The 21502-nt window shown below is 45.1% G+C and overlaps 1 protein-coding gene across 1 annotated transcript in view; it reads left to right on the top strand.

Moving 5' to 3' along the window:
* The window catches only part of DIAPH3 (diaphanous related formin 3), a 2176287-nt gene that overhangs the window by 805553 nt on the left and 1349232 nt on the right, over nt 1–21502 (top strand). Inside the window, exon 13 of the mRNA XM_078657410.1 lies at nt 11615–11733. Within this exon, the coding sequence (XP_078513536.1) occupies nt 11615–11733 (119 nt within the window). The remainder of the gene's footprint in view (nt 1–11614; nt 11734–21502) is intronic.

Here is a 21502-nt window from a genome sequence, read left to right as displayed (position 1 = left end):
TTATTTTATGGAGGATATCTATTCCCGAAGACAGCAGAGTGCTTAACGTATAAAAAAGGGGAATGTATCCCACGGGATGCAGAGGTGTAGAATATAATGTATTTAAGTAATACATTTTCAATTGATAAGCAGTGAAGTATGAATATATACATAGGTTATAGCTAGTAAATTGAACCCTAGAACATAGTAGGCAGACGGTAGTTAAAGTGCTGGGTTGTTCAGTGCATTCGTGTGAAGGATTACATAATGCAGGAACTGTATGTCTGTGGGATGGAGTGAATAAAGAGTCATTTGGCTAGATGGTGGTATTGTCCAAAGAGATGAGACTCGTTCCTTCCATAACTGTTGAAGGTATACAGTGGGACAAAGCTTGCTATTTACATATTCACTTCCTTATTCCAGTTATGTTTTTGCACTTTGCAAATTGTTCTCCTTTTCCTTTTGGTCACTGTATCAATCACTAGGTGTTGCGTTGAGGTTCTGGCGCCTCTGTGCTTGCTGCCACCCCTACTTATACTCTCAGCCCCATCCCCTATAAGCTCCCCCGGTACTCTGACCCCCGGTTTTTTGGCTTGAAGGAGTGGTTACACTGTGCTAATATCTGTTTTTTAGGTAACCTCCCTCGATAAGGATACACTTATGATGCAGTGTCCCATTGCTTTGCCCCTTGTTGTCTACCATTGGGCTGGACTGCTGTGTATGCAACCTTACCTACTTCTTGGCATCTCACAGTGCCATATTCTGCAGATCTAGCCTTGCATATCCTGCTTCCATGAGATTGCGCCTCTGTTCTGTCCACAGTGTGCCTTTCGCCTACTAAAGAACCTCTGGCTCAACCTCCGCCGAGAAGGAGAATACACAGGCACTAGGCTCAAAATAATCACAGTGACGTCAATAAAGACTGTCTATTCAAATAGTTTTTTAAAAATAAAAATAGTATTTACTATAAATACAGTACATAAAAACCACACACTAAATATTATGGTCATCCTGGGTGGTATCCCAGAGTCCCTCTTTCCTTTGTAGTGGGGCAGATTTTTCCCCATTCGATAATAGAGGCGACTTTCAGATGTGGCCAACGTGACAAAGTCCGACTACATGCTTAGTTCATGTAGGTTCCCAGCGACCAGGCAGCCTAGAACTTTCTTACGAAACCCAATGGCAGCTGGCGAGTGCGTGAGGACTTGGGTTTATCTTCGTGGGCCCTGACCCCTTAATGCTTGGGGCCACAGCTTTTCGCTGTCTTTTCCCAATGACACATTGTGCCGTCACTGTCTCCGGACAACCCACACCGGTGTCAGACTTCTCCTTCATGGCTATCTTGGTTGTTGGTAAATGTTACTATGGCAGTGGTGTTCTAGGGCTCGTCCCTCGTGGCCGATTATCCATCTGGGGTCCTATTGAAAAAAATCTTTCAGGGCAATGACCTCTGTCATATGTGGTTCACCAATTTTACACAGCAAGTGCGAATGCCCTACCTTCACGGTTCCCCCCCACCCGGCATACAGGGGTTGCCAAATTCCACAAGGCTAATGGCTCTCACACTTGCAATGGTCGCAACTGGACTGGGCGCTTCATACTTTGCTCACTGGGATGCATGTGACATGATCCCCCACTCTACCTCTCTCCCTCCAGGCACTTTCCTCCTCCTTACAGGGTTCACTGGTCTTGGCTGGCAGACAAGCAGAAGTCTGGTGCTTCTGGCTCAACGAAAGGGGTCTTGACTCCCTGGGTGATGGTCCCTTAACCAGCAGCGAGACAAGCATGCTTTGGCCCCCTAGTCCTGGTTACAGAAGCTTGAAGTCTTGGTGACCTTTTTCCCCCCACGGATGCATAGCACTGTTGAACAACTGGTGAGACTCGTTCTACCATCTTGATAGTTCATATCCAGCCATGGAAGTGATTTAATGTTTGGTCCTTTGAAATTCGTGTTGTGGGTGTCCACTACTTTGAGGTGCCTTCTCTTCTGTCCTGTTAGTTGTAAAAGGGACAGTCTCCCACATCAGGAGTGTCTGCAGTTTCGATTGACCCACCACACAGGCCAAGGGAGTAACCTGGGTTCACACTTGTCTTTCAGCCTCCACTGAAATATGCCTCACAGAGTTTCAAAGGCCTAAGCCCTTCCGCCTATTGTTATTCCTTTTCCTACAATTCCGAACTTATCACACCCACTATCTCACCTGACAAGTAGCCCAGACCCCACTGATCAGTAATTCTTTCTTGAATCTAAGAAACCGTTCATGTGCACAGAGTTAGCCCTCCTTTTTTCCCTGAAGTGTGTGTTCCCACACCAGACCTGAGGAATGTCCGCAGTCCACAACTCCTGTCTGGGGGGTTGCAGTCATCACCTCCAATTAGCCTTTCTAGGCTGTGGGTTTCCAAAATGAAACCCACAGGCCTCCATGCCATGAACTGTCCACAAGGGGCACAATGCATGCCAGCACGCACATGCAAGCGCCATGCGTTGCACAGCACTACATATAGATATCATGTAGGCCAAGAGCGAGTTAAGTACACAGCTGCGGAGCTTTGCATGAGTGGGACAGTAGGCGGGACTCCCATGACACAGGTAACCAGGCCGGTTAACACTTCTAACTCCTATAAAAAATAAAACTTGTTCAGTCACCACCATGCTTGTGGCACTTAACTCGTGGCAAGCGCTATAGCCCTCCATCACTATGAGGGTAGCGCTTGGGGCGCCCCACTTGGTCTTACAAGCCCGCATTACTATGGCGCACATGCATGACCCATGTTTCCCCATGACCCAAAAATCAGTACCAGTGGTCCAGATATTCATTCAGCTAGGGCACTCTGGGCAGGGGTGCACATAGCTCACCATGCAGTGGACTTTTAAGTCCCAAAAATGACAAAGGAACTGTATGTTTAAGAGATCATGAGCTTATTGAGAGTTTTGCCGTGAGTGGGCTGAAATCGAGCATCCCACGCATGCCATACAAATAGTGGTAGATGGCTTGTCTTAGCTGCAAGTGCCTAAAAAATAAAACTGAGCTTAGTAGAGGTCAAACTCATGTTTTAGGTCTGCCCACGGCTAGATCTGGCTGGATGTACCATATCTTAGACTTTGAAATACAGATAATATATAGAACAAGCATTTACAATGCAATAGGTCTCGCTTTTGTGAAAGTTAGAGCTATTGGCTTTGTAAATGACAGGATACATCCTTAGTTGTAAACACTGGAAAACAACATTTAGATTAAGTTGGGTGAGCCAAGCCGAAGAAAGGCGCAGCTACTATTGTTGAAGCACAGCGTGCTGCTGAAATTAAAACATAGGATTATACGTAGCTGGAAAAAAAAAGCGTGGTGTGCTTCGCTGCTTTTTAAAAAGCGGAGTGTGCCACGCTGCAAAAAAAATATTATGTGGTGTGCAGTCTTAACATCAAGTTCTTTGAGCCACAAATAGAGAAAGAGTGACACGCTTGGGCTTCTGTCAGATGCAGGCAACTGAAGTAGGTAATGTGAGCACTGCAGCAGGAAGCTGAAACGGAAGCCAAAGTCTCAAATAGCAGGGACGCTTATCACCCCAGCTGCAGTTGGAGGACATGTCCCCAGCTGTAAGCACTGAAAAAGGACACTTAGATTAAGTTAGTCAAGCTATGCAGATGAAAGGCACGGCCGCTATTGTTTAAGTTGAAGCGCGGCGTGCCGTGCTGTTGAAATTAAAACATAAGATTATGCGTGGCTAAAAATATTCAAATAAGAAAGTGCGGCACAAGCTTTTTAAGAAGTGTGGCGTGTTGCGCGGCTTAAAAAAAATATCATATGTTTTGTGTAGTTTCAACAACAAGTTCTGCGACCTGCACATAAGAAAAGAGAGGTGTGGTTGCCATTATTGCAGCTAATGCCGAAAAAATTTCGAAGAGCATCCAGACGCTGCTGCTCGCACAGAGCGTTAGTTAACTGTATTAGTAATTCATACCGTAATGCAACAGACACTCAAGTCTGTCGACCCGCGGGACCTGGACCGCCGTTGGAGTGATGGTGCCTCACAGGCAGCTTGGCAGTGCAGTCCGGCACTGCAGCTGTGCTAGTAACAGTAAGGGTCAGTCCCGCTGCTTCGATTTTCAAATTACGTGGCGTCTCCGCTTCTGAAGAGGCCTGGAATCTGAGTGAGCAGGTATTGCTCACTTCCACATGATAGCGGCAAAGCTCTATAATTCAAAGCTAAAGGCAAGAAGTGTGTACTGTGGCATCGAAGATCCGAAGAAACCCCTGTTTCCCTGTAAATGGTTCTCTTAGAATTTATAATTTTCTTTTTGAAGCAAAGGGAACATGATCCTGGAGAAAAGTGAGCCATATTTATTCCAGCTGTCACTCTCGTGCTGCCCAATCGCGCGAGTATCTTGTGACTGGATTCTAAATATTATGATGAACAAGCACGCAGGTGGTGCACCCGCGTGCCACAGCGAGACATCTGTTTTGCATTATCGGGCACGATAATGCAAAACAGATGTCTGCCATGCGGGTTACAGACACCGATAGGCCATGGGCGGGGCAAATGCGGGACTTGCGCCCGCATTTACCCAATTGTGTGCTGTTTTTGTTAGGAAGAAGCAAGCAATGCCCAATAGCCTGCAACAATAACAGAACCACACGCACGAGCATGTGGTCAGCTTTCAGAAGCCCTTACATAAAGTCTTGCTGCGCACTGCAACGCTAGGCGCGAGACCGTAAAAGCTTGAAGTGTTGTAACTTACTGAAGCAGTATAAAGACTTTACCTCTATGAAGAAGGGGTGCATGACTGTGGTGTTTCCCGCTGTAAATATTGCGAAATGGATTGACCTCATCCATGATTCACCTCTAAGTCTATATACCAGATCTGATTGGGAGCCAAACAACTACTCATTAACCAGCAGTGACACAATAGCACATTAGAATATGCACATTCCCATCCCCATCTTTAAAAGATCAAAAATATTTAGCCTTAGAGACCAGGGGAATATTATTTCCCAAAGGATGCCTCAGATAAGCACCACCAACCAACCTGGCTAAAAAAAGCTGATAGCCAGAAAGTATAGTTCTGAAGTAAAGCAACTTTAGAATGAAAAGCATCTTTATGTCTTGCCTGCATGCTCTTGCGCTTGCAAGAGTATTTTATGCAACAAGGTTTAGGACCCGTCTAATGGTTACTATTCTTTAGCTTTATTGTCACTGTTGGAAATTGAGTCTTAAGTTGGAAGAGGTATGCAGCCTGTCCATGTAGGGACCACAATCCTAATCAGGGTAGTTACACATCATAAATTAACCTGTGTTCACCCTTTGGTAGCTTGGCACTGCACAAGCAGGCTTAACTTAGCGGGAAATGTTTAAAGTATCTGTTTAACACTTAAAACAGTGAAATACTACTGACACTACACAAAAATAATCCACACCAGGTTAGAAAAAGGGCTTTATTTAACTATACCAAAACGAAAAAAATCCAATAATTGGAACCAGAGTTCTACATTTTTAAATCATATCTGCAAATGTAGTGCTTAAAGGCATGAAGCGCCAACCATCGACATTTGGTCACGCTTGGTCGGGGTAAATCCAAAAGTTCAGGCCGACTGCGATGGAATGAGGGTCGGATACAGGGACCAACCCTGTTCTGCTGAAACGTACCTTTGGATGGAGAATGTCATCATCCCGATGTGAGGAGCAGAGGAGGTGATGCATTGGCGTTGATCCCTTTGGATGCAGGCAATTTGTCGTTTTCAATTTGCGCAGTCGGAGATGCGTCATTGGCGAACCCTTTACGATGAAGGCAATACGTCGTCTGTGAGCCGGGCAACCAGCTATGCGATGTCTTGTCTGCAGCAGTGATGCGTCTTTTTTTCTTTTTTTGTTCTTTCCGTCATGTTGCTTAGTGTTCTTTCTTTCTTCCCACACCCACCCTTTGATTATCTGTGTTGCCTCTTATTGCCTGTTTGGCATCTTATTACCCATGTTGCCTCTTCCATCCCACCCTTCCGTTGTCAGTGTTGCCCCTTCCCTCCCACCTTTCCGCTGCCAATGTTGCCCCTTTCCTCCCGCTGTCCGTGTTGCCCCTTCCCTCCCACCCTCCCACTGTCCTGCTGTCCGTGTTGCCCCTTCCCTCCCGCTGTCCGTGTTGCCCCTTCCCTCCCGCTGTCCGTGTTGCCCCTTCCCTCCCAACCTCCTGCTGTCCGTGTTGCCCCTTCCCTCCCACCCTCCAGCTGTCCGTGTTGCCCCTTCCCTCCCACCCTCCCGCTGTCCGTGTTGCCCCTTCCCTCCCACCCTCCCGCTGCCTGTGTTGCCCCTTCCCTCCCACCTTCCTGCTGCCCGTGTTGCCCCTTCCCTCCCACCTTCCTGCTGTCCGTGTTGCCCCGTCCCTCCTACCTTCCTGCTGTCTGTGTTGCCCCTTCCCTCCCACCCTCCCGCTGTCCGTGTTGTCCCTTCCCTCCCACCCTCCCGCTGTCCGTGTTGCCCCTTCCCTCCCACCCTCCTGTTGTCCTTGTTGCCTCTTCCCTCCCATTGTTCATGTTGCCTTTTCCCTCCCACTCTCCCATTGTCGGTGCTCCCTCTGGTCTCCCACCCTCCCATTGTCTGTATTACCTCTACGTTGTCTTTGTTGCCCCTTCCCTGCCACCCTCTAGTAGTCTGTATTGCCCCCCCCCCTCACACCCTCCGGTTGTCTGTGTTGCCTCTTCCCTCCTGTTGTCTGTGTTGCCTCTATCTTCCCGCCTCTTCCCTCCCACCCCCCCATTTTTCATGATTTCTCTCCCTTCCCACCCTCACGTTCATATTCCCTCTTCCCTTCCGACCCTCCCATTGTCTGTGCTCCCTCTTTTCTCCCATACTCCCATTGTCTGTCCTACCTCTATGTTGTCTGTGTTGCCTCTTCCCTCCAACCCTCCCCTTGGTCTGTCTTGCCCCTTCCTGCCCACCCTCCCTTGGTCCGTGTTGCCCCTATCCCGCCCACTCTCTCTTCCTCGGTCCGTAATGCCCCTATCCCGCCCACCCTCCCTCCCTCGGTCCGCCATGCCCCTATCCCGCCCACCCTCCCTCCCTCGGTCCGTAATGCCCCTATCCCGCCCACCCTCCCTCTATCCGTAATGCCCCTATCCTGCCCACTCTCCCTCTATCCGTAATGCCCCTATCCCGCCCACCCTCCCTTTATCCGTAATGCCCCTATCCCGCCCACCCTCCCTTTATCCGTAATGCCCCTATCCTGCCCACCCTCCCTTTATCCGTAATGCCCCTATCCCGCCCACCCTCCCTTGGTCAGTGTCGCCCCTTCCCGCCCACCCTCCCTTGGTCCGTGTTGCCCTTTCCTGCCCACCTCCCTTTTCCGTGTTGCCCCTTACCTCCCACCCTCGCTTGCTCCGTGTTGCCCCTATCCCGCCTACCCTCCCTCCCTCGTTCTGTAATGCCCCTATCCCGCCCGCCCACCCTCCCTCAGTCGGTGTTGCCCCTATCTCGCCCACCCTGACTTCTTACAAGGACTATAAAGCACATAAGGCCCCAGGATCTTCCGACTTGCCAAGACCAGGCGATGCACTGCTACTGAAGTAAGACTGGGCCACAACCTGCAAATTACGGACCAGAAGTCATGATCTGCAACATCCAGGCAGGAAGACAAATGGTGGTGGATGAGGAGTAGATATGGGCACGGGGCGTATGATTGGGAAAGGATGGAACAGGCATAGCGAGGACAGAGCAAGTGCTGCCTATTCTACCATTCTCTTCTGTTACCCACTTCTGACAGACCCATAACTTACCTAGTTTTAGATTACAGTCCTGTTCTAGAAACTGTGACCAATAAGGAACAATAAATCTTGTTTAAAAAAAAATCCTGATACTGTTGGGTGACTCTCTTCTATACAAAGTCAAACTTATGGACCTCGACCCTCCTAGACTGAGATCAAAGAAAGTGTGAATCATGAAGTATTGTTAACTGAGGCGTCCCACTGAGTGGAGGAGCTGCCTTTACATTTGGAAAGGATTTGGAAAGTGACATGTTTTAGTCACAGCTAAGTCTAATAGTTCATGTGTTTGTTGCAGTCTCTCAGCCTGGAGTAGAGTGAAATATGCGTTAAGCGGAAGAGAAATGCGAATTTAACAAGATACTTGCTAAGTATGTGGATACAATTGCCTTCATTGCACTCGTCCATTTGAAAAACAATGCAACTATCTAGAGACTTAAGAGGGTTAGTGACTAAAAATCCTACGTACCACAAAATGGCCTCTAAAAAAATTCACTTGGGTGCTGTATATTCACGGCACGGTCCTTGCTTTATAAGTTTCCTTCAAATCCCCGCAGTACACATTCATTCAGCTGGAGAAAGTCCACAGACGTTTATTATTTGTTCTGTTTACCCGTAACCCACATTGATAGAAGAGGTTGCATTCCTATTGAAATGTTCAGAATTAAATTGGGGAAGGCTGGTACAACAATTTAAAATACGTCTTTCTGAACTATTGCTTGTTTATATGCTGAACAATGTCATTGGCTTGTAGAGAGAAACATTAATGTTTCCATTGGGAACCATAAACTGTTGGAGCGCAAATGCTGACCGCTTGGGTGCCTCGTCAGCAGCAGCAGAAATGTTGAGCTACGGAGTTGGTTTTTAATCCAGCTGCGTGAAATGACTGCTTTATGAGGCTGTTGCGCACAAGTGTTTGTTATGAAGTCAAACGTCTTTAACGCAGTGCTTTTCTCTGCAGGGTTTTTATGTTTCTGATTATCATTGCAAGTGATTTACTGCTACCAGGTCGATCATTTTTAAACATGTGCACGAGCCACCTGGCCAGGCTATATGCAGAACCGAATTTTTTCTTGAGTAACTGACACAACTCTGCATTTTCGTGTTAGCCTGTTTATTCACGGTGTATCTAACATGCCTGTCCTACAAAGAAATACATTGATTTGCAGAGGGTCTGTTTGGAAATGGATAGCAATATTCTTCTCAAGAGCCTTCAAAAGGTGTGGAGGGCAGAACATGGGAACAAAGCCCAACCTAATGTTAATGGCTGGAGTTTGGAATCTTTAAAAATAAAACGTGTTTAGCCCGTCTCCTGAATTTGCAAACTTTGCCTTCTGCTTGTACCTTCATTTTGGGCTAAACACTTTTGATAAAGACCTGAAGGAGAAGGCAGTGTGGTGAAGACATTTAGCCACAAGGGTGCCCTAGGTGTTTCTAATACCTTTTTTACTGAACAGCTGGGCACTTCTGTTCTGGCTTACCGGTTTCAGAGGATTTTCTCTTTTCTTTCAAAATTTCCTCCTAGGGTTATAAGTTGCATGTCAGCCTGAATGTTCCCAATGTCTCTGGAACAAGCTGCTTTTAAAACATTATTTTTTTTGTCTAAGGGGTTTACTTAAGTGGACATTATTAATGTACAGTTGACAGGACGAAGGCTCAAAGTACTTGTTCCAGTTTCCCCCCCAACCCCATTACCCCCAGAAATGCCCATGCATTTTTAGGTCGAAGCGTGCACCTGTCTGGTTTGCCTACGGCATCCTGGGGCCATTCGGAAAGCTTCCCAGGGAATGTATTCTGCTTGTTGCTTAATATTGGCTTTATGGTTAGTAACACATTTTATTTTTTGCTTTCTATTTGCTGGCTTTATTTGTTAGTTGTCCAGCTTGAGTTTGTCCCTTCCGTTGCCCAAACCTTTTTTGCAGTATCCTTCTGAGTGCTCCCTTTCTGTAAACTGACATTTAAATCTTGTTCTTATCTTGTCACATTTATTGTGCATTCAAAAATAAAGGTAAAATGTCAGGCTCCATCTTCCCAGGGAGCTTGGTGTTTTCTTTTCTTTCTCCTACTCCACTGCACTCTATGCCAATGCACTCTACACCACTTTACTCAAAACCAATGCACTCTACCCCAACGCACTCTACACCTATCTACGCTGCTGTAATCTAAGCAACAGCACTCTACATCTTGTCACTCTGTCACTCTGCACCACTGTAGTCTCCCAGAGCTCTATATACCACTCTACTGTGCCCCACTGAACTCTACGCTAATCTACTCTGTATCACCGCACTGTACGTCACTATACTCTACAAGACTCTACGCCACTACACTCGGTCACTGCTGCTTACGTCACTCTGTTCTACACCACATCCCTGCTCTCTATGCCCTTGCTCTCTACACCACTGCACTCTGCCAATCTACTCTACACCACTGCACTCTACAGCACTATACTCTACCACACTGTAGCCACTGCACTCTACCACACTCTGTGCCACTGCACTCTACGCCATTGTACTTTGCCTTGTAGTCCATGCCAGTCTGTTCTACTCTGCACCCAATGCCTCTACTCTCTACGCCACTCTACACCACTGCATGCCCCTGCACTCTTTGCCCCTGCACTCTTTGCCCCTGCACTCTTTGCCCCTTTGCCACTGCACTCCTTGCCCCTTTGCCACTGCACTCCTTGCCTGAGCACTCTTTGCCACAGAGCTTTACTTTACTCTACAACACTGCTTACTTTACTCCACCACTGAACTCTACGCCACTCTACACTGCGCTAACGCACCCTGTGCCACTGCACCACATTACTCTATGTCACTGCAATCTACAAGCGGCGGATCCTCTGGTATGGCGGAGGAACGTCACTCCGCACCCTAAGCAGCATAAAACCATGCCACTTCTCCCCGACCACTCCTACCCCACAGAGATTACGTCCAGTGACTTATGGTTCCCACTCATTCCCCAGACCGGTCTCTTGATATTATGCTTTGTGTCATGACACAACTACTAGTGTCTGCAATATTTACTAGGGGCAGGTCAAGCCCGCATCTGCTCCCTTTCCCGAAGCTGGAGCACCAGGCCTAACATGGGCTGTTGGTGTTACTACTTGTAGAGATGCTCTGCTTGTGCTTGCTAATGGGCTGTCTCCTGATGCCAAGGAGTGACAAAAGCTGGAGCCCTCCCTCCAGCACTTCAGAGACATTTCAACTTGTCAAGACCTGCATGGATATTGTGCTGGTACCTTCCTGAACATGGAGCTGAGTGTGGACCATTTCCTGTAGGTTGGAAATAAGCCTAGTGCCTTTCTGAAATTCTGCTGGCCCACCCTGAATCTATTATTGCCCTTGTGGATGTAGCAAGACATCTCAGTTCTGTCTCCGCCCTTTCATCTCCTGACCAGAGGAGGGCGGCACAAGAATCCATGATAAGATTGCAAGTAAAGTGAGTTGAGACGAGGAGCGCCCAATGATGAAGCATGACACCCTACAGGTGTGTGAGGGCATCAAGATCTGATATTCAGGTCTCCCTGCCACAGTAACAACTACAGGGTTCTACCCCTTGTGACCACCTGGCCAATGAGGAACTACCCCGACCATGATAATTATTGAATGAATCAACATTCACAATAATTCTGCCCTGTCTGGTGCTTTTTTTATCAACCCTCCTAGCATTTGCTTATTTTCATATTATGGCTGGAAGCAGAATCTGGGAGGGGTGGCTGTATCTGAACTGCTGTGATTGAAAGATATATCTGAGGCTTTTCCTTGCCTTGAGTGGGTCTAAAGATAACTTCGGTCTTCAGTTTTCATGAACGTAATTTAAACAATGTGACATACAAATCAATATTTGTCCTTCTGTGTGCCTAAAAATGGTAATTGCTCTTCTTTCTTTAGGCCACAGTATTACAAAATCATTGAAGAATGCGTGTCCCAAATCGTGTTGCATCGAAGTGGAATTGATCCAGACTTCTCATATCGGAAAAGGTTGGATGTTGACTTCAGTCACCTTCTCGGTGAGTATTGTGTAGTTGTTTATAACAGCTTACCCTGCAAGATTGATAATCATATACTATGAAATCTTAAGGACCATCGTGGTATGTCAAAACAGCCATGTTTGTTAGAATCTAATCATAGCTGTTAATGTGCCTTGTAGATTTAATTTGCCCTGGAAAATTGTTTCCTTAATTCAGAATTGTCACTGGAGGTTCAAAGATGCATATTTTGTTTACTAGGTGGAGGATCTGAAGTGGGAGCTGTGGAGGCCATCATTACTGATAAAGTGTAAACATAAAATTAAAAAAACGGCATGGGGCAAATTGACAAAGTGTGTAGGTACCTAGATGTTGTCACTTTGTTTCGGACACGGGCGCACGTCATATTTGTACTCGTATCAAACTGCTGTGTCTTATTGCAGATTTTAATCTTAGAAGCACACGTAACAGGTGCCTGCGCCCATCTGCTAGCATAACTCCTGGAACTGGAACCATGACCACATAAAGGCACGTGCCTGTGCTGGTGACATTGGCTGTACTTTTCAGTTCACCACAGAGTGCGGATTCTGGAGCTCTACTTGGTGTTTTACTTTTCGCTACATATGTTTTCAGTCAATAACACGTTTATTTTATATTTTATCGTTACTGATTATCATATGGCCTTTCAACTCAACTGCCTCCATGGGAGTCTGCATTTCATTGACCCGAGGTGCTCACTTTCCTCTTGCCCTTCTCTTTCCATGCGTAACCTCTGAAAAAGCACACAACTATGGCCTCTATTTTTGTTGGTTTGAGTTCTAATATATCGTACAGCACTTCAACTTGATTGGCATTAGTTTCCCACCATTTCTCTACCCGTTGAAGATAAACACTGCCCCCTTGTGGTGCCTTGAGGGGAATGCTGTATTAGTCTCAGCAAACAGATGGAGCTTTCTACACTAGTTCAGCCAGGAACAGGACTCCTATTTGTGTTCCTCAAGGATAGGGCCAAGCGCCGGCTCTTAGGAAAGATCAGTCGCTGTCAGCTCCTAGCGCAATCTATACTTCATAGTGTGTGGGAAGGAGCTGCCTTCTAACCAAGAGGACAAGGGTCAAGCCCAGCAGAAACCAGCTTGAGGTGAGATGCGCTCTTGGAATGTGACTGTACAGGAGCTCCTTGAAGGCCAGCTGGATAAAACTGAACTGAATACCTTTACTTTGCAAGGGAACTGAGGCTCTGTATTAGACATTCCAGGACTGTGAGTGTGGGGACTCTGCATTGCAATGTCCCACAGTTATTACTCTCTGACTTTGTTGGTGCACATTTCACCTTTTTTCCAACCTAGAAAACCGTAAGGGTTTCCCCCTTTTCACCATTTCCACCATCTTTCTAATCTGTGTAGTTCCAATGTTATTGCAGTATAGAAAAGGGAACGAACTAACCTTAAATTGCAGATGATAGTGGGAACCAGTAGTTAAGTTGATCTTGGACAAGATCAATGATTCCCAAGATAGTCCCCTAGTATGTGTACTCCTTCATTTCCGGTACACAGTCCCTGTGTGTTACTTTGGTTTTTGAGATCAGCTGTAGCAGTAACTGTTCTCTTGTTCAACTGTGTCTGATGCCCCTGTTACTAAACCCAGAGCCTTCGCGCTCCTATTACCTGGAACTTTGATTTTGGATTAGTTTTGTTGATATTCAATTCCTTTTTGGGAGGTTGGCTTTTGGTAGTTTACACCCTTTTTTAGGTCTCGCCTAGACGAAAGCAAAAGCGAAGCTTTTGCTGTCTAGGGAGACTACTTATGTCGCCACTTTCGCCACTTTCCGGGGAATGTGGACAGCAGACTGTGACGAGCTTGTCCTCCTGGAGATTGTAGCTCGTGAGCGCGCACGTCGCGTCGCCGTGCCTGCTATTCCCATGCACAGAAAGGCTCCCGCACGCATGCGCACATACACACACTGCATACACACACACGCACCCCCCCTTTAACAGACACACGCGCAGACAGACACACGCACGCACAGACACACTACAACAGACACACGCGCACACCCCACCCCCACTCACCCCTCCTCCTCCGCAACACACTCACCTGTTCTGGCGGTGCTCAGCGTGCCTCTCGGGCGGCGGTTGCGCTTTGCGGGGCACTCTCACCTCATGAGAGCCCCGCCTTCTTCATGCGCCCGGCCGCTCTTCACCCGGTCCCCCATCTCGGGACCGGGACTCGATCAGGAGCCCTCGGGGCTCCTCGGACAGTGGCTTCTCTCTCGCGCCGCGATGGGGGCGGGACTTCCGGTTGGGGCCGCGCTGCTATTGGCCGGCTGCCCAACCGCTTCCGGGTCGTCGCAGGCAGCCCGGCGGGAACTTGAAGAAACTCCGCTGGAACACACATTCCAACATGTAGCAAGCAGCAGCTACAACAAAGCAAAGTGTTTTTTTTTTCTTTTTTGTGTATGAAAACACTTTGAAATATGTGCGCTACCAGTTGTAGAAAACCTTCTCAGTGCAGAGCGATAACGTGCAGCATTAACACCAAGCCTTCACATTTTAAAGAACGACACCTTTTTTAAAGAGGCCGTCATATTTTGACGAACTCTCGTTATTTACCGAATCACATGCTCATGCTGCTGCCTGGTTTGTCTACATGCACACAGGCAGAATCACTCGGTACAAAATGGCTCCTGTTCACTCGTCAGTACGGTCTTGCGCCGCCCCACCTTCCCCCTGCCAAATACATTCATTCCAAATACTGCTTTTTTTTATATCAGACTGACTTCTCACATCTGGGATAGCAGGGGCACATTCCACAGTGATTAGTGCTTCACAAAAAATAATTCTCGGCTAGCGCTCAGAAGCCTTGAAGCTTTGATTGAATGACACTGCAGTTTGATGCCCCGCTTGTCTTTGATGCTATGCGTTCCAGACACTGATTTTATTAAGACTCACTTGGAGCTCTAAACTGTCACTTGATCTTTCTTTGGGTCATTTCGTTTGCCCGGAAGGACTAACATATCTGTGAAACCCTCTTCTTTTATAGTTTGAGCATCGTCTTCGTTTAGCAGGATAACATTATATATTTGAAAATACAAATATCCGGGAAGAGCAGAGAGCAAATCTCCGTGATGTTGGGCATTCTCCTATCATAAAGGAAGCGTGCTGGTGGGACCTGTGGCATCTAACGCATCATTTAACCCTATATGCGTGGGCACCTACCACAAAAATGTATAGGATGAGTTTGTTCCGTTCCCGTTTTTAATTTGATGTAAAACTCAAATCACTGCACACTCTCTACTACACACTCTCTACTACAGTCACTACTCTCTACTACACACTCTCTACTACAGTCACTACTCTCTACTACACACTCCCTACTACAGTCACTACTCTCTACTACACATTCTGCTACACACTCTCTACTACAGTCACTACTCTCTGCTACGCACTCTACTCTCTACTACACACTCTACTACACACTCTACTACACACTCTCTACTACAGTGACTACTCTCTACTACACACTGTACTACACACTCTCTACTACACACACTACTACAGTCACTACTCTCTACTACACACTACTACACACTCTCTACTACAGTCACTACTCTCTACTACACACTCTACTACACACTCTCTACACACTCACTACTACAGCCACTACTCTCTTCTACACACTCTATACTACACACTCTCTACTACACACTATCTACTACAGTCACTACTCTCTACTACACTCTCTACTACACTCTCTACTACACACTCTACATTATACACTCTACATTACACACTCTACATTACACACTCTACATTACACACTCTCTACTACACACTCTCTACTACACACTCTCTACTACACACTCTCTACTACACACTCTACACTACACACTCTACTACACTCTACTACACACTCTGCTACACACACGCTCTACTACACACTCTACTACACACCCTCTACTACTCTCTACTACTCTACTACACATTATCTACTACTCTACTACACACTCACTACTTTCTACTACACTCTACTACAGACTCTCCACTCTCTACTCCACACTCTCTACTCCACACTCTCTACTCCACACTCTCTACTCCACAATCTCTACTTCAATCTCTCTACTTCAATCTCTCTACTTCAATCTCTCTACTTCAATCTCTCTACTTCAATCTCTCTACTTCAATCTCTCTACCTCAATCTCTCTACTTCAATCTCTCTACTTCAATCTCTCTACTTCAATCTCTCTACTTCAATCTCTCTACTTCAATCTCTCTACTTCAATCTCTCTACTTCACATTCTGTATTACACACTCTCTACTACACACTCACTACTCTCTACTACACACTCTCTACTACACACTCTACTACACTCCCTACTACACTCCCTACTACACTCCCTACTACACACTCTCCTACACACTCTACTACACACTCACTACTCTCTACTGCTCACTCTCTACTACACACTCTCTACTACACACTCTCTACTACACACTCTACTACACACTCTCTACTACACACTCTAGTACACACTCTAGTACACACTCACTACTCTACTACACACTCTACTACTCACTACTCCTCACTCTCTACTACAGTCACTACTCTCTACTACACTCACTACTACACACTCTACTACACACTCACTACTCTACTACACACTCACTACTCTCTACTACACACTCTCTACTACACACTCACTACTCTCTACTACACACTCTACTACTCACTACTCTCTACTCACTCTCTACTACTCACTACTACTCACTCTACTACTCTCTCTACTACTCACTCTCTACTACTCACTCTCTACTGCTCATGACAATGCCATTTATTTATAAGTTTCCAAAACCAACACATAAATAAAACATTTGTCATTTACAATGCCAAAAGCGCTAACTTTTGCAAAGGCGAGACCGTTGCATTGTAAATGCTTGTTGTGTGTTGTAGATGTTTTGTATACACATTTTCAGCTGCCTAGGTTTAAAGCCCCATAGTTTACCTCCATTGCACACAGGGCAATAGACAAACCAGGAAAACAATAAGAATTTAGTAACTTTTACTAGGCAATGTATTCACCAACTTTGTGAAAGTACTGAAAGAGGAAAGTCTTCCAGGATGGACAAGGTCATGTGAGCAGGTCCCCTTTGGATAATGTTGTCCATAGAAGCGTTTTCTATAGAGACTCTAAACAAACTCTGGGATGTATCTCTACCCCAGAAAGTGCTAGAACTTTGTTGTAGGACCTGTCACCAGGTTATAAAGCTTGTTTTCACTAGCGGGAAGATACTTCCCCATAGCTAACCCTAAGAATTGGCACTAGAGTTGTTTCTCTAGAATTCCTTTATTTGAAATGTACTTGCATCCTTTGTGACTTTGTGGATGAGAATGTACTTGTTCCTGCTTTCCAACATAACCAACACACCCTGCAATCGCTGAGGACCTGACCGTAAGGTTGCGGGTCAAAAATATTTGCATTTGGCGGAGATAGATATGTTCTGTAGAGCACCAAACCTTGATTGAATGTTGGAGATTTTCATTCAGCACTCAGGCTTGGGGTCTTTATGACTTCCCTGATACCTTTTGAGTTTGGGATTGGAGTGGGACCAACAATTACTTCAGTTTAAGATGCTTTATTGAAAGAATAGAGCAATGTAAAACATCAGTACAAAATCCAAAAAAAAGCAGGAAATTATTGCCATGTACTATGGATAATAAAAAAAAACAATAATACAGATTATCCTTATGAAATACGATTATACTAAGAGAAAATGCATTTTTGGAAATAGTTTTTTAAAAAGGAAAAGAAGAAAGAAAAAAGGGAGAAAAAAGGAAGAAAAGAAAGGAAGGAGAAAGAGAAGAGTCCAAAAAGGAAGAATAAAATAGAGGAATAAATGCAACTAGGAACAAAATATGAAATACAATTTATAACAATGCATAAGATAGTAACAATAAAGGTTAAGGAGACTTCCTAGATACATAGTTAGTGAGAGGTAACCACAGTAAGTCTCTGTTAATCAGCAGAGGAGTAGAAGTGGCATAAGCTCTGTCCATTCTGTGGTGATGACATAATAAATTCCACCATGCTTGAAAGGAGATTTTTGAAGTGTCCTTCCAATTAGAGGTAATAATCTGAAAAGTAATAGAACTTCCAGATAATTTTAGACTGCTTAATATTGCTTGTTCAGCATATCACCAGCCTTTCTAGACAGTGGCAATTCTGTGCAGTTAAAGACTTGATGTACCGTTACTGCCTCGTGAAAAAACATTTTTAAAAACCTTGCTGAATGGGTAAAGTGATCTACTTTGCATGTGCTACTTCAGCAGCTGAAACCTCGTATAGGGAAAGTTTCAAAATCGCAAATTGTCTTTTTCAATCCTCTTTAACGAAATCATCTGTTAACAGCTTGAGAGAATTGTGAGTTTTTTCAATTATTTGAGGAGAAAATTGCCAACATTAACCATTCCTTCAATAAAAAGGAGGACACTCGAAATGGCTAAGGGATGTCCTTACTCACCAAATCTGGTCAAGAATCACTATCATGACTCCTCTAAAATGGATATCGTACCTAAAAGTTCTCACCATGAAATTGCGCTCACCCACAGATTCCTGCCCATATGTTTCATATGGCTAGATAGATTCTCTGTCCTCCTCTTTTTAAGCTGTGCAATACATCATTACACCAGGCAGTGATACCTAGTTCCTGGAAGGAGGCACAAGTCATCCTCTGATTAAGGAACCTATGACAGATTATCCAACGATGAGCAGCTAACGGCCAATGTCATTACTTTCTTTTCATTGAAGCCAGTGATATCTTGGATGACTCCCAAGTGGGCTTTCGGCCACTTCACAACAATGAAACTGCCCTACTAAAGTCTTGGATAACATTTGAATGGCGTTGGACATGGCTATCGGTGCCTCTCCTACTTATTTGTAGTGCAGTTTTCAGTACAGCTCACACACAGTTCTTTGCTAGAGACTGTTCTATTGGTATTTGTTGGAAAGCATAACCACGATTATCTTCCTTTCTGAGTGACTGGGTGGAAACAGTGGTTTTAACAAATCTAACCACAACCGTCTAAACAGGACATCACATCCTCCATTGGCCATATTACATTTGGATTGCAGGATCCTAGGGAAAAAATAGCAAATAGGATACAGAGAATGCTATCACATCTAATATATTCAGATCAAAGAGGATTCATCCAAGAAAGGAGCACCTCCCGTAATATTCACAGGCTCTTTCTGATGCTTGATCGGTTATTAATTGACCATGCACATGCTGCAGTGCTCTTGATCGATCTGGAGAAAGCATTTAAAACTTTGAACTTTACATTTTTGTCCAGAGTTTTGCAGCATATGGGATTTGGGGAAGGGATTCTGTTTTGGATCCCTGTCTTGTATCCTACCCCTGGCCTGAGTTTAGACTGGTAGTTATTTCTGAACCATGCGAGGTCCAAAGAGATACTAGGCAGAAGTGCCCTTTGTGTCACCCTCTTTTTGTCCTCGCCTTGAAGCTGCTGGCTAGCCGGGTGCATCGAGGTGTGACAAGACGTGGCTTGGAAATTATGTGGTAGACACACTCTGTCTTGCTATAGGCTGACGAGGTTCTGCTGTTTTTCCAAGATGAGACAACACAAGAACCTCTGTCCCTGGAGAGTTTGGAGATCTTCAAAAGGATATAGAGAAAGATAATTAATAGTTAATATCTGTATATCCACTAAAAAATTGCTATGCCCAGACCCTCATCAAAACGGGAATTTCCAAATTGTTCATAGTAATATACACGTTCAAATATCCTGGAATCAACGTGTACAGACACTCACCTGACATTATAGCAGGAACCTAGACAAAGCCTTGAGATACGTACTCTGACAAGCCATACACAGAAAACCTTAGCAGAGCAAAGTGAGCTGAAAGACAAATGATCGCACGACAAGCACATTGGATTGGGAAATGGTCCAGCCACCAATGCAGCCCCGTCACTCAGCTTAAAACTACTTGCTAACTTGGTTGTCTCTTGGTCCTGTCCTTGCTGTTCCACTGGCTGCTGAAATAAACTGACTTTCTTGTTCTTTCACAATCCGTGCAGCCATTGGCGTTCAATGTCCTGAAACAGTAAAGTAAACAAGAAAGTGATCAATGGAATGCTTGAAATAATCTCAGCCACCAGTAATCACTCGAGCCGCATCCCAGTCCATTGTTATTTTGCACACCATGCCACCTCAGTTCATCCCCTGCTATCTGCAAATCAGTCCTGATTCTGCTCCATTCGGGAACAGTCCAACTCAAACTGCTAAGCCAGGTCCTCTTGGAACTGGAACACAAACAACCCAGGACCGGGTTCGTCTTCGTTATTGGCTCGTCAGGCAGGTATAGCTTGGTTCTATGACATTGTGCACGGGGCCCACATCTGAGCATACCCATTCCACTTAGAGCAACACACTAAAGTATACAAAAAAGTGATGGATAGAGTGCTTGAATTAATCTCAGCCATTGGTAATTACTTGGGCCGCATCCCAATCCATCTTTTTTTTGCGCACCGTGTCCTCAAACAGTAGCAGACTTTGACTGATTGCTACTCTAGCTCCATGTTCACATGACTTCCCCCTGTAACTCACTAAATTGTTCTTCATTCAAAGAGCACTAAACCACCGAACTGCAACACAAAAACAATAATAAAGTAGCCCAGTGCATTGCACGGTGGGATACTAACCAATCGTTAGTCATTGTTAGAGTTCTAACACCATCACATTGACCTGCTCTCTAGAAACAATAAGCCATGGCACTGCATCATATGAACGCTAGTCTACCATGTTGCACTGCTTGTGAAAGCATTAGCCTACAAGATTGCTCTGTAGCCTTCTGACACTAATTTGCCACACTGCATACGGTAAAGGCACACTGTGCTGAGCTAATGTTAATTATAAACAAAAATTGTAGCATTCACTGCCTTACTCTAAACTACTGAGAACAATAAAGGGTTCTGGCCCTAAGCAGCCAGGCTAGGCCAATTCAATAAGTGACAACAACACAATGCTTATTCTACAATTACTACTTCCGAATCACACGTGAAACTCATAGTGACTGAAAAAAGATTTTTTTGTTTTATTTTTTTCTTCATTGTCTCTTAAAGATTCAATTTCATCAAGAATGAGTAGATAAGTTCATGTTATTATTCCAATGAACAATCACATTTTTGTTGGAACCACATACAATTACAAACATATAAGACATAAATATTAGGTCACATATATGACACAACATTACATATCACATTAAAAACAACACAGTATGGTATATAAGCATGCTCCAGTTCCAAAGAAAGAAAATGATAAGAAAAATAGAGAAAATAAACAAGAGAAAAAGACACAGGTGAAGGTTGAACAAAATGAAAGCCAAGGCGTGTTTAAATTCCTGTGGGAATAAACTACATCATAAGCACACCAACAACATTTAACTAAACTGAAGGGAAAATTAAAGGGACTCTAACCTGCTGTGCGGTATACATACTGGGAAAGCAAAAGACATGAAAATGATTGATGGAATGCAGAACAAATCAAAACATTCACCCCCAGTCAAGAGATCTGGGTTAAATCCATAATTATTTTGCTCACCATGCCACAACAATTTAGACCAGGCCATATGCACATCATTCTTGACCCTGTGCCTCATCGGAACGGTCCAGCCCGAACTGCCAAGCCAGGTCCTTCCTGGCCCGAATAAAGCATCCTAGGACTGCTTTTGGGGTTTCACCCCTCATCAGCCAGGATAGCTTGAATCCAGTGGCACAGTGAGCCCGAGACCCAAGTC

This window comes from Lissotriton helveticus, chromosome 8, assembly GCF_964261635.1.
Source record: "Lissotriton helveticus chromosome 8, aLisHel1.1, whole genome shotgun sequence".
NCBI classification, from domain to species: domain Eukaryota; kingdom Metazoa; phylum Chordata; class Amphibia; order Caudata; family Salamandridae; genus Lissotriton; species Lissotriton helveticus.
The sequence above is the reverse complement of the archived record's forward strand: the minus strand, read 5'-3'. Positions and strand labels throughout refer to the sequence as shown.